This window comes from Heterodontus francisci, chromosome 6, assembly GCF_036365525.1.
Source record: "Heterodontus francisci isolate sHetFra1 chromosome 6, sHetFra1.hap1, whole genome shotgun sequence".
Taxonomy (NCBI): Eukaryota; Metazoa; Chordata; class Chondrichthyes; order Heterodontiformes; family Heterodontidae; genus Heterodontus; species Heterodontus francisci.
This window is the reverse complement of record NC_090376.1, coordinates 44,241,173-44,255,276: the sequence shown is the minus strand read 5'-3', so window position 1 is coordinate 44,255,276 and position 14,104 is coordinate 44,241,173. Positions and strand designations below refer to the sequence as shown.

Here is a 14,104-nt window from a genome sequence, read left to right as displayed (position 1 = left end):
GCCTGTGGAAGAGTCTGTCACTCTAGAATTGGCCTTTATAGCCACTCCAGGCGCTGCTCTACAAACCACTAACCACCTCCAGGCGCTGACCCATTGTCTTTCGAGACAAGGAGGCCAAAGAAGAAGACACAACCTTCTGCGCAAAGGGTGTGAACCAACCGCCTTAACGAGCAATGGAAGGCCAACGAAGTAGTATCAAACAAATTGGCGGACTATCGCTGCATTGGCCACAGCCGTAACCTTTAAAGCACAATAATGGCCTGAATTCTAGCTCACTGATGCGACGGTCCGATGGATAGGTTGGCTCATGGTCCTCGGTGGTGTCCAATATTTGTATAACATACAGTTACCATCACAAAATCCAGAGTGATCGTTTATAAATCCAATCTGCACAATTGAAACACGTTGAATTTCATGTTTTTCTTACTATTGTGTTGAGTTGTGAAATGAATATAATGCGACAACCGTTGATCGAACGAGCACGCGACGGCAATAGGAAACTCGTAAAAGGCCGCCAGAGCAACCTCGCTGAAGTAAATAGTAAACTGTGTGGGAGAAACATTAACTACATGACATTACAAACAAAATGTCCCATTTATTAACAATTGGACCCTTTTAAATGTAAATTTCTATCGCCCATTTTAGCGGCTTCATAATCCAATTGGAGCTGTTTCTAAAGGTTCAGGTATTAATGCAAAAGTTGTCAATGCAACATCAGCCTTAGTTCCTGACCGGCCCATCCCAGATGAGTAACTCAGTATAACCGCCGCATACGTTATAATCCGCCCCTCCTTTTGCATGTTACAGCACCTAATCATGTCAATACACTTTCCCTTAAAACAATATTTTGGTCAGTATCTAGCTCTACTAACTAGATGTTAACAGCACGCAGCAACTGGAACAGCATGTCTATTTGCAGTGCAGATGGTTAAGTATTCTCTTTCAGATGACTAAGCCAACACTAAAATATATTTGAAACTTCTGACTTCTTTGGTTAAGTGGATAGATTACATTGTAGACCGCTGCAAAACATTGTAAAATATAATCAGAACATCTGCTTAAAACATATTTCAGTTTTACTTTTTTAACTGTATATATTGCAAATGGACTGTTAGCGGTACAGCAGTTCCATAGGGGGTCTCTCACGTTATAATAGCTTTATTTTACAAATGACAGACTATTAAACCATTGATAACCGACCTCGTGTTATAATGCACAGAAAGTGTTTCAATGAGTTTTTTTAAATTGAGTTGCAATATCTTAAACTTTTGTTTTTTTTTACCCGAATGAGAGAATTGTGTAGTGTCTATCTGTAATTCCAGCTAATAAAATACTTTTTCACTATCCTCAGTAATTGGTTTACAGCCTTTTCTGTTTATTTATCCATAAGAGCTGGTGTTTAATGGCTCGGGAAAGCAATTGGTTAATGGCTCAATACTGAATGAAATGCTCAGTCTTCCGTTTTACGGTAAAGACGAATGGATTCAGATGGCGGAAACACATTTGACCAGTAATGGACTCTACTTTTATCATATCAAATTGTATAATTATGACAAGTGTTATAATTCAATGTGAGTCGTTTACAATCGTTAAAACATACTTTTCCTGTAAATGTTCCAAAGTATTCCGTCAGCCTGCAGGGCAAAATGAACAGAATTTCCGTAAATATTTACTAAGTCATAGATAAAGCTTTTACGGAGAGACAGTGTGTGTTTCAAAAATTGCCGAGGAGTGTTTAATCTGATGCAATCTTGACCATGCAGAATGGCGTAAAATTCATGCCAAAAGTATAATTAAGTATTGCAATCTGGCTAAATTAGTAAAAGACAGGCTTAAAAATAAACAAAATTTGTTGACTATTTAAGGAAATATGTTTTTCTTTCATTCCTTTTATCAGTTAACGAGGAGCAGAAAATGGAGTTAAATGAAGCGTTTAAATGGGTAAAAATCTGCAGAAATGTGCAATTACAGCAGGAGAGCAAAGTAAATAGTCTCTGTGTGAGAAAGCGTGAGTGAACACAGGTACTGAAGCGATCTTTGTCCTTTGCAGTAGCTCCCCGCCTCCTCATATCCTGGTCACCAAGTCAACCAGGAGCAAGTTCTACCATATCACCCGGAAAGGTCAACACGAGCTGTGAATTATAGAGAAAAAAGCTGGAAATAATCAATCGGCCGTTTGCCATTTGATTTTAAAGAATAAGGTCATCGCCAGAGCAAACGAATGAAAAAAGCTACTTAAAATTTATATATGATGCCAATTTCTTTCAATGTTATAATACTCCTGTCAGAATGTCTTAACTGAGTCGACTAATCAAAAGTCAATAATTAATCGGGTCGAAGTTTAAAACTTTAAAAATTGAAGCAAGTGACAGGTAAAGTGGGAGAAAAGTTAAAATACAGCAAGAAATAGATCAATAATTCAACAAAGATACTAACGTGAAGGTGTGTAAGTAAGAAATGAAGCAGCTGGAATAAAGAATAAAAGAACCACCAGGTGTAACTAAGAGGGTGTACAAACTTGCTAAAATACACACAAAAGTTAAATCAAAAAGCTAAAAGCGGTACAAGTCTATACATTAATGCTGGAACTATATGTGCATACCACATTATTTCAAACCCAATTGAAAGGGCCTGCATATATGCAAAGTCACATGTGGACCTGCTGCTGAAGGATTTAATCGCAGATGTGTTAATCCTCGTCAGTTAAAAAGGATCAGTGAAGAAAACAGTAGCTAATCTTCGTTTGTTAGAAATAAAGCACTTTTTTGCTATTGTGGTTCCCAGTCGCTGAGCAAGCGATAACACTGCCCTGTCTAATCTATCACTGATAGATACTATTCATATCTGGTCAGACATTTCCCAAGTTAAATGTTTAAAATTCAACATATTTGTGTAACTTTGCTGATTACGCTGGAATGAGGTAAAGAATTAATTCGTAGCCAGTATACCTGCCATCTGTGTTTCGATTGAGAAAGCACAGAAATCGTTCTTGAATAAAAACAAGTATTTCTAGGAAGAGAGAAGGGCACATCGCCTGGCATTCACACAAGTTTCCGTTGTTACTAAACTAAATGGAAAGTAAATGGACTCCGCAGACGGGTGAAGTTGACCGAGTGTTCTGATGAAATTACAGTCCAATAGGTTGTAGGAACCAAGTCACATGACATATTCGTAGTTCTCCACGGAGCAGAACAGAGCGTCAGGTGCTATTTTGATTAGTGAATCAAGCTAGGCAGAGCTATTAAGCTGTAAAATTACACTGGCATCCTTATGTTTCAATTGTTTATGCACTAGTAGCCATGAATAGCGAGGAACATTATTATGCCCCGGCTCAAATGTATAAGGATTCATGCGCTTATCAGAGATCACAAGCCCAGGAATATAATCAAAGCCCACCAGCATGTCTCTATGTAGGGAGACAGCCACAGACTTCATATGCTAACCCTTCCTTGTCAGGACTTGAACAAGGGAGTCCCGCTGATATTTCTCCTTTCGAAGTACCTGCGATATCAGAGGATCCTACAGTCTCGCATCTTCATCCACAGCAACAACACCCTGACCCGCACGCCCACCAAGGGGCTTGCTTTGGAAGCGGCTCCGAAGTGGGTGCCCTGGATGAACCCAACAGAACTCACCTGCCCTTCCCGTGGATGAAGTCGACCAAGTCGCATGCCCATGTCTGGAAAGGACAATGGCCGGGTAAGTGTCCAAGGCTTCTGAGAGGCAATTATTTTTCTAATGACCGGGAATTTTTTTTAAAGCTGACGATAACCCAAGAAAATAATTAAACTACAGATTAGGGCAAGCATTAGATAAGAAGTGCTAAACATCATTCATTACTATAGGCATTTCACCCTGGTTAATGCTATCGATAGTATTGGCACGTTAAGAGTATGTTTATGTTCTAATTATCGTTGATGACAGAAGTAATGGCATTGATTACTATAATAGCAGAATCAATTAACACTTCAAGTTGTCAGTGAAAATGATGGTCATTAGAGCATACTTATGCTACATTAAACGACAAATTTGTACATGCCTCTTAAAATCAAAACTGTGCCTTTATAATTATGGTATTTTAAACGAAAATGTTCATCGTCTCCTTAAACAAGGCTAATCCTAGTAATCAAACTGCTGCTGAAACAACAGTGACAATATTCACTTCTCGTTATCACTTTGGTTAATTGCCTTTTTTTAACAATCAAAATTACACAACTTCGAGATAACCAAACCTGCTTCAGGAAAATAATTCTATAAAGATTTATGATGCATTTTTAAACAGAGACCAATAGGATTGAGTGTAAGTTTGGAGTTTTCTTTGTGGGACAGTATTTGGAACATGAAACAAAAAAGGCAGGAAATGTTGTAAAAGTTGTCAAACAAATACTTAGCACCAAACAAAACACGTGTAAATATTTAAGTCGAACTGAATACAGTAACCAGGTATCTCAGTTTGAAAAGAAAACGGCATTTTCTTCCACACATATGTTTTAACCAACAATGCCCCAATTTCGCCTGTGTGTTGTTACTAACGGAAGAATTGGAGCCTAGTTCGGTCATTGAAACTGAAAATCGAACAAGGTCAATAGTTGACTTTGACAACGTGCATATGAGCTGGAATAAATTTATTTGAACTAAGACGAACATTTTGAAAACTCAAGATTTATCTAATTTTGGGAGCAACTTAAAATCAAATTATGGCAAGCTACAAATTGAATTCAGCCGCAAATCGCAGCGCATCCGGGTGATGATGTGATTGCTGGTTGTAAAGGGATCTATATGTGTATAATTACTCTAGATTTGTTTGCATCAAGTCATAAAAGTGAAATCGCAGCCCATTACATAACCAAACACATGTGAACTGGAACAGGAGTCTCAACAAATGCTTAGCATTTCACCAAACAGATAAATGGACTTGTTTATTTCTCCATGTCTGAAGCGATTATGTGCTCAACGGAGGCAGTCTTGTTAAAACAAATGCAATAATTCTGTAAACCCGCTGGTATAAATTACGCATCTCGAAAATGGTGTATCGCTTTTAAAAGATTTTCTTTTCATTTTACTGCTGTCTATTTAGCGCAAATGTTATCAGTAACCAGCAAATAGAAGGTAATCACCACTGTTCCGGGAAGCAATTTGCCTTTTAAGAATTTTATATACTTCAAAGATTGATTTTCGGTGTTTCCCAGTTCAGAATCAAACCGCTGTTTCTTTTTCTTCTGTTAGTTTACGTGTGGGTTATATTTCCAAACCCGGGACTTGGTTTACGACTTTGTGTTATCGAACTGAATTTTTAGCTGTAAGAAAAAAGTTTCCAACAATTAATCGAGAATATTACACAAGTTTAACATGCCTGGGTGTATACTTCTACATTTGGAATTTTAGTTCTGATGAATTGCAAAAATCAATTTTAAACAACGAAAGATGATCTTAACTGATATTGCCAAACTACTAATGTCGTGATGTTACTGTGTATTTTGATTAGTTTATCAGAATGCAGAGCATGTACATTTTATGGCAAGTAAAATGAGTTAAATCATACACGTGGCAATTACATGGCGATTCTCCAAATTACGCCTTCCACCGCAGATAACAAGAGCACCAACAAATAACTGCTTCACAAGATAAATAAATAATTTGAACATTTCACAGCACCGTTCCTAACATTAGGAACAGGAGTAGGCCATTCAGTCCCTCCAGCCTGTTCCCCATTCGATTAGATCCCGTCTTTGCGCCATATACCTTGATACCCTTACCTAACATAAATCTAAGTCTTGAACCCCAGAATCCACAGACTTTTGGGAGAGAATTCCAGATCTCCACTACTTTGTGTCAAGGTATGCTTCCTGATTTCACTCCCAAATGGCCTAGCTCTAATTTTAAGATTATGTCCTCTCTTTCTTGATTCATCCACCAGAGGAAATGATTTCTTTGTATCTCCTCTATTACATCCTTAACATTTTAAACATTGTAAACATCTCGATCAGATCACCCTTAAATCTTTTGGTTTATAGTTAAAAGCGATAAATAATAAATTCTAACAATGATGGTCGGATTACAATTGAGCTGCAATCTGACGCTACCCTGCTGTAAAGAAACGTGTTTGTGGACATTTTCAGGCCTTCGTTGTTACATTAGGAATGAACGAGTTCATGAAACAGTGAATTGATCAGATCAGCAGAAAAAAAAACTGCATCGACGAAATGGCCCAATTAGAGCGAAAGAGTGAAAGCTCCTAGCTTCAGATTAAAGCCGCCGCATAGCTGAAGGCTATTGTTGAGTGATGAAAATTTACCTTTAAACATGGTCACCATCTTGATTCGGAATATCTAGATATTTCCAGTAGCAATTAAAAGTTTCTGGCGCCTGTAAGTCATCTTTCGGTTGTCAGAACATATCTCGCGTTGTCCAAAGCAGCAAGTGAGCGTGTAAAGCAAGTATTAACTACGCCAACCTCTAACCCATAGTTTAACGTAGCGAATTTCTAATGGTTCAATTAAATATTTTCCTTATCGCAGTAGTTTTCTTTTATGATTTAATTCATGGCCATTTTTACTGCTCCACGCTGGCGGGAAGCTGCTGGTAAGGTTGGAATACGTCTCCTAGCTTTGGGAGTTCCAGCCGCCCTTCGCACAATAGGACATTTCAGTTTTCCAACTATTCAAATAAAAATATTTTGCTTAATTTGTAGAACCACATTTATTGACTCTCTCCTTTATGACTATAAAATATACACGCTTCGATTTATTTTTTTATCGTAGTTAATAGCAGCTCTACAGAACACCTTTCTACTCGGACTTCAGTGTCAATTCATATCACCTGGATATTCAGGACATCTTAAAAGATATGATAGTAAACAAGTCTTTTCAGTTATAGAATTAACTTTGATATTGAAAGCTTGCTTGGCCTATTAATTTGGAACGATTCGCAGTAGAAATAATTGTCCTGTAAAATCCAGAATTGGAAAGAGATTGACATCTGCAACAAAATGCTAATTATAATGTGCCAGTTTTACTGAGATACGGTTGTTGAAAGTGTTGACGTGGAATGACGAATTTAACTTAATACATTTTTCATTCAAACTGAATTGCAACGATCCCCAAATTTATATCAGAAAACTAATTCATTTGCCTAGCAATGTGTCACTTTTAACAAATATACAATTTAAAGCTAATTTGGTGTTTAGTTATATTTGTTTATATACACGATTTACTTTCAAATATTTAGATAGCCATACATGCACCCTTTTCAAAGTCAGGTAGGGAGAGAAAGTTTAGAAGCACAGCGGAAAACGCAACTTAACGCGTGCCATATTAAGCTGTGCGTTCATTATAAATGAACAAAATCCTCCCAATCAAACATCTTCCATAACACCTGTCAATGAATTATCGTGAAAGCCGTATTGCTATTAATTTCAATAGAAGGATATTTGAAATTACTTTAATATGTGTCTATTTTAAAGTGCGAGAAAAGTATTTAGCTCACTTACGGCTTAAGTTTTTAGGGAGTCCAGGAATTGCTTCATTCGGCATCTTTGGGGTATTCTCATAAGGCGCTTCTGTATGACTGGCTTCATATCACTTTGCTATTTAAATGAAGTGCAGACGAAAAGAAAGTACGTTGGTCTTTATAGTTTTGTTCTTCTGAATTTTTGATCTACCTAAAAACCAAAACCATGAAATATTTTGGTGACTGGAAAGTTCCGTGCCTCTTCACTAGAAATGACACCTTTTCGGCGAGGAAAATCCAACCTTTTAAACACCGGAGACCTGGTTTGTGTTTGCCTCTGGTTTTAGTGCACTAAAACTGGATTTTTTTTCATTGTGTTAATAATAAAGCAGAGTTGCTGAAGTAAAATTCTGAAGTAGACTTCATTGATACTTTCCAATAAACGTCTTGAAACTTCGGCTGAATTTCTACCTTGAGTCTCATGCAGCTCATTACTGGCTTATTAACCTCCTAATGCGCCGTAAAGAAGCAAACAGGAACTGTCCCACATCGGTTAGAAAGATCATCCTCTGGGGGTGTTCTTGATTTTTAAAACGATTTACATAAACGGGAATGAGGCCCTGGTGTGTTTTTGGACTGCGTTGTCACCAGGGTGTTACCAGCATTGCCACACATAGAAACGTGTTTGGAGTAGGTAGGAATAATGGATGGGAATGCGTGTTTCCAGCTATTCCTTAACCTCATTTAAATTTGTATTTCCGTAATTTCAGGTGGAGTGCAGCCAGGATGGAATCGTTTTAATTCCTTTGGCTGAATATTGTTAGTTGACTACAATGTGCATACTTTCTTGTAACAATCAGCTTAAAAATGCGCCGAAAGAAACGGGAAATGAAAGAGGGTTTTAATGAAAGTGGATTTTAAAACTTTCTCTGTGTTTTAGGGAGTTCCTTTATGGTGGAGCAGGAAGAAAATAAGCGCACGCGCACTGCCTACACCCGAGCTCAGTTGCTTGAGTTGGAGAAGGAATTCCTTTTCAATAAGTACATCTCCAGACCCCGCAGAGTGGAGCTGGCTGTCATGTTAAACCTAACCGAGCGACACATAAAGATCTGGTTCCAAAACAGGAGGATGAAGTGGAAAAAAGAGGAGGATAAGAAGAGAGGGAGGAATGGCGCTCCTGAGCAGGACTCTGTTGTCTCCTCTGGTGATCTCAAGGAGGATGTCTGTGGCGTGAATAATCCTGTTGGAAGAGATCTGCTGTCTGTTAGTGTCTCCTCTTCACAACCAGCGAGCACCCCCTGCTCTTCCTTAAGGAGCCAAGGTACAGCCACTAGAGACTCCGTGAAAAATTCATAAAGTAAAACTGGCCAGAACATTTAATAACATCACAGCAAAAATCATTTTAATTGGAACTTACAACGAGAAAATACTTTTAATTAATTGCATAGGCTGAAATCTCCCACAAAGATTCCCAATAACTTCCCTATCTACAGCATTCAGTGACAGCAATGACATAGAGCTAGTATTTGTAATTCATTTATTTTATAATTTGAATATTGAGTCGTAGTATAATAATATATTGGAATGCCATATTTATATTCCAGCGAGTGAAAACTGGCTGGGTTGTTAAGAAATAAGAGTCAACTTCAAGAAGACATATAATTTTGTGTTTGTGTTGTTTCAAGTAATCTTATGCAGAAACAGTAGTCAATTATTTTTATTTGGTCTCGTCCTGTTAATTATAATGGAACTGTTTGTTTAATGGCCCTAGTTATTGAATAATGAGCCTTATACATTTTTTTTTCAGCGGTATAAACTCAGGTGTTGTCCCTGGTTACAAATGAAGACGATATATTTGAAGGTGTATGTATACAAATATTGCCGTACCCTGTATGTTGTTTTAACGTGTGTAGAGGAAGATGTTCAACTGTAATCCTATCGGAAAAACAAACTGCTACATTTGTTTCATATTGTTATAGATTGTATGCAATTCCATTTCAGCTGCTCGCAGACCTAACGAACCACTTCAATAAAAGAGAAAGACACTTCAAAACTGGAGTTCACCGTAAATTTATAAGTGAATAGACTTGTCTGAAAATTACTGCGTTTCGGTTCCAAATGTTTTTTTTAACGAACTTGTACTTATCAAAGTGCCAGAATAAAAAATGTTCTCACTTTTTAGACAGTCTGCACACGAAGAAACTACGGACAAGTTCTCTACATCGCCTCCAAAATTTGCCCTCCCTCCTGTCTTGAATCAGTACCCCCGGAGTACTGTTACGACATCTCCCATGTACCACATCAACCACTCTTACAATCTATCTATGTGGGCTTATCAAGCTAATGCCAGTTCTGTGCTAAAATAAAAGAAAAATACTGCAGAGGTTGGAAATCTGAAATAAAAACAGAAAATGCTAGAAATACTCAGCAGGTCAGGCAGCATCTGTGAATGAGCTCCATCCAGGTCCTCTCTGTGACTACAGAGTTGGGGGTATAAATAGCAAGCTGGCAGTGTATATCCCAATGAAGCCATCCTGTTCCACCTCCCAAACATTTCTGCCCAAACTTCACCTTCTCTGCCTAAGGGCCTCGATTTTGTATTCTTGCTGCCCACTGGCAGCAGTGGGCGTGGAACATGGCGGTCGTTCCCCCATGGGACCGGCACCACTGCGCCAAAACAATTACGTGGTGGGTGGCCACTTTACATATTGATGGTGGCTGTCCTCCAATCACATGGCTGGGGTGGCCTTGGCGATGCAGTTTGCAGTGTCACCTGTTGAAGCAGCAGGTGCTGGTGCCATTTTTAAAAGGCTTCCAGTCTTGCAAACAGTACACCATAATGCAGAGTTCACCCTTCCACCCCCCCACCCACCCATCAGAGTGCAGAGTTCACCCCTTCCCCAGCTCAGTGGCGCCAGCTTTCCCTGGACGGGAAAGCGAAGGCGTATGAGTGTCACTCGTCACACTGAAGATCGGGAACAGATTGCCGTGGTTTATATTTTAATTCATGCAAATATGTTATTTAAATATGCTAAGTGGGTCCCGTTGCAGAGCGGCGGAGGGGTCACCACACAGCCTCCCTGCCGCCGGGAAGATCAGACCTGACAATCGCTGCTGCCACTCCGATCAGAAAATGAGGCGCTGTTCCTCGAGCTTACTTTGATGTTCACTGGAACACTGCAGCAGGCCAGCATCCGCAGTACTTCGCTTTTATGACATTTTTTTAGTGAGTAGTACCTTTACCTGGAACTACATTAAGAAAATAGTTGAAGTGATTTTTTTTTAGATAATATGGCCTCGCTGTAATAGGGTCTGGGAAATGTTTGCAGACGAGCGAGATTTAGCAGCTAATTTTACACTAAATCCTGCTCAAGACAAGTAGTAAGTTGCAGGTCAGTTTAGAATATGATTTAACTTCACACATTTATAAGAAAATAAGACATTGAAAGATTACATACATATATATATAGGCATGGACAGAGCTTTGGTAAATTTGCATTTCATCTGCCAATTTATAGGATTTGTAAAAATCATACAAAGATGACAGTTACTCAGGATGTTATTGGATAAATGGATAACAAAATTATATAATGTCATTGTAAGCATTGAGAAGAAGCAAAACATTTAGCTTAATTGTCTTTAACTTTATTTCTACTATATATATATCTTCTTCTTTGGCCTCCTTGTCTTGGGAAACAATGGGTAAGCGCCTGGAGATGGTCAGTGGTCTGTGGAGCAGCACCTGGAGTGGCTATAAAGGCCAATACTAGAGTGACAGACTCTTCCACAGGTGCTGCAGAAAAAATTGTTTGTCGGGGCTGTTACACAGTTGGTTCTCCCCTTGCGCTTCTGTCTTTTTTCCTGCCAACTGCTAAGTCTCTTCGACTTGCCACACTTTAGCCCCGCCTTTATGGCTGCCCGTCATAAATGATATTAAAAACAAAATTATATAATGTCATTGTAAGCATTGAGAAGAAGCAAAACATTTAGTTCTGTGGCTGGTTACTGATCTGAAATTTTCTGTCCGAGAATTTAAGAAAGGCAGGGTATAGTGGGTTCTTTAATAATAATAATAATAACAACAACTTATATTTATGTAGCACTTTTAACGTAATAAAACATCCCAACGCATTTCACAGGAGCATCATAAACAAAATATGACACAGTATCACGTAGGAGATATTAGGTCAAATGGCCATAAGCTTAATAAAAGGTTTTAAGGAGTGTCTTAAAGTAGAAGAGCAAGGTGGAGAGACAGAGAGGTGTCGAGCTTGGGGCGTAGACAACTGAAGGCGCCGCCACCAATGGTGGAGCAATTAAAATGAGGGATGCACAAGAAGCCAGAAATAGAGGAATTCAGATGTTTTGGAGGGTTGTGGGGTTGGAGGAGATTACAGAGATAGGGAGGAGCAAGGCCATGGAGGGATTTGAAAATAAGGATGAGAATTTTAAAATCAAGACATTGCTTGACTGGGTGCCAATGTCAGTCAGTGAGCACAGGGGTGATAGAGGAATGGGACTTGGTGTGAGTTAAGATATAGGCAGCAGAGGTTTAGATGATCTCAAGTTTCAGAAGGTAGAATGTGGAAGCCCATATACACCTTTAGGGCATTAATAGTTTGTTCTTACATCATGGACACAAACAATTTCAGACCAAGATCTGGACTGCTGTGATATCTTCTGAGGTTGAATGTCAATGCACTGTTACTGCCAATGGTCACTTGGAGTGTCACAATTCTCCAATCCCATTTAGGCAATGAAGAGGTGTAAACAAAGCTGGTAGCCTAAACAAAAACATATGGCTGTGACCATCAGAATGTCTGAATATTTCCACAGGTTCTTTCACAGCTTATCCTTGATCCAGTGTTTACTGTTGAAAATGACATCTTGTTATCCTTGATCAGATGTACCTAGACTACCTCTCATATATAACTTCTCTTACAACTATTTCATTCATAGGAACATAGGTGTTTAGAATTGAACATAATATTCCAGTTGAGCCCTAACCTGCACTATCTGGGATGCATACTACCTGAGCTTGATGACATTTGTGCTCTTAGTTCCATTAACTTTGAAATACAGACTCCTTTTGAATGTTTATCTCCAAAAGTAGCTCTTCCACCATCCTCCCAGATACTTCTGCATTCCTACCTTCATCTTCCTCTGAACCAAATACTGATTAAGCATTTGTGCCATTCCCTCACACTTAAGTACAAAATTACCCTGTTTATCTTGAAGTGGTTTATAAGGACTGTGTTCTCAGTACCTTGCTGTATGGCTGTGAAACATGGGCGACTTGCAGCTACCAGGAAAAGAAGCTCAATAATTTCCATCTTTGCTGTCTGCAGCGCATTATGGGTATATCCTGGCAGGACAAAATCATAAATTTGGCAGAGCTTCCAAGTGTGTTGGCACTAATCAAACAAGGGTGGCTTCGGTGGATTAGACATGTCCACAAGATAGAAGATGGTTGCATACCCAAGGACCTTATGAATGGTGAGGTAACGGGGGCCAGATGACCAGTGGGGTGCCCAAAGCTCCGCTTCAAGGATGCTTGCAAGCGTGAGATGAAGGCCCTAAATGTCGACTATCGCACTTGGGAGTCACGAGCTGGCGAAAGAAGAAAATGGCGCCATATCCTGTGGACTGGTGTGCACTACCACAATGACCAGTTGCTACAGCAGCTTGGCAACAGGCGCCAACTTCAAAAACAACAACTCACAACGTCACTTGACAGCTTCACGTGCAGTATACGACCATACGGATTTGGAGCAGGAGTAGGCCACTCGGCCGCTCAAGCCAGCTTCGCCATTCAATAAAATCATGGCTGATCTGATTGTAACCTCAACTCCACATTCCCGCCTACCCCCAATAACCTTTCAGCCCCTAGCTTATTAAGAATCTATCTACCTCTGCCTTATACAAGGACTTGTGACAGAACCTGCCTCTCAAGGATTAGCCTTCACAGCCATCAACAAAGGTGCATCAAGAGAAGACACCCCACTTAAATGGATTGTTTACTGTGCGTCCATCATCTTTCATAGATGGAAGGATGGCAATATTGCCCTTCTTTGAATATCTTCTTACTTTGCATGTGCTTTTGCACTCACAAATTTCCTTTCAAGTTACCCTTTTTGATTGCTTGAAGAGTAAGGTTTTCAAACAGGATTATGCAAAGATTACAGTATGTGAGTCCCCAGAAGTCAGTCATATAGTTAAGGAATAATGAGGTGGTCGAATGTGGTCAATCTACTTTCAATATCATCTGATGTGGTTACTTAACACAAATTGGCTGAAATTGTTCTGAATAATGTTTCTGAAATCAGGGGTAATTAGCATGGATTTATAAAAGGCAGGTTGTGCTCAATTAATATAATTGAATTTTTGAGGAAATCAAAATGTAGTTTTACTTGTACATATGGATTGTCAGAAATTATTGAATAAGATACCATATAACAAGCCAGTTTATATTATGTCCCCAGTGGCCCTCAGTTCATATCATTATATTCCTTTTCATAACTCAAGGAACAAAAGATGAAGAAAAGGGCTAAATTGATGTTTTTCAGATTGGCAGGATTTGGCAGTGGTGTGTCTCAAGTGTCTATGCCAGGACTTCTTTTACAATCATACAAATGAATTGTACAGCGACAGGTGA

General features: G+C 39.1%; 1 protein-coding gene across 1 annotated transcript; it reads left to right on the top strand.

Annotated features, from left to right (window-relative positions):
• Positions 1-3,299: 3,299 nt before the first annotated feature.
• On the top strand, positions 3,300-8,805 carry pdx1 (pancreatic and duodenal homeobox 1). The gene is made up of 2 exons (XM_068032837.1): positions 3,300-3,699; positions 8,390-8,805. Exons 1-2 carry the CDS (start codon positions 3,300-3,302, stop codon positions 8,803-8,805), a joined length of 816 nt encoding a protein of 271 aa, XP_067888938.1.
• The last annotated feature ends 5,299 nt before the right edge of the window (positions 8,806-14,104 follow it).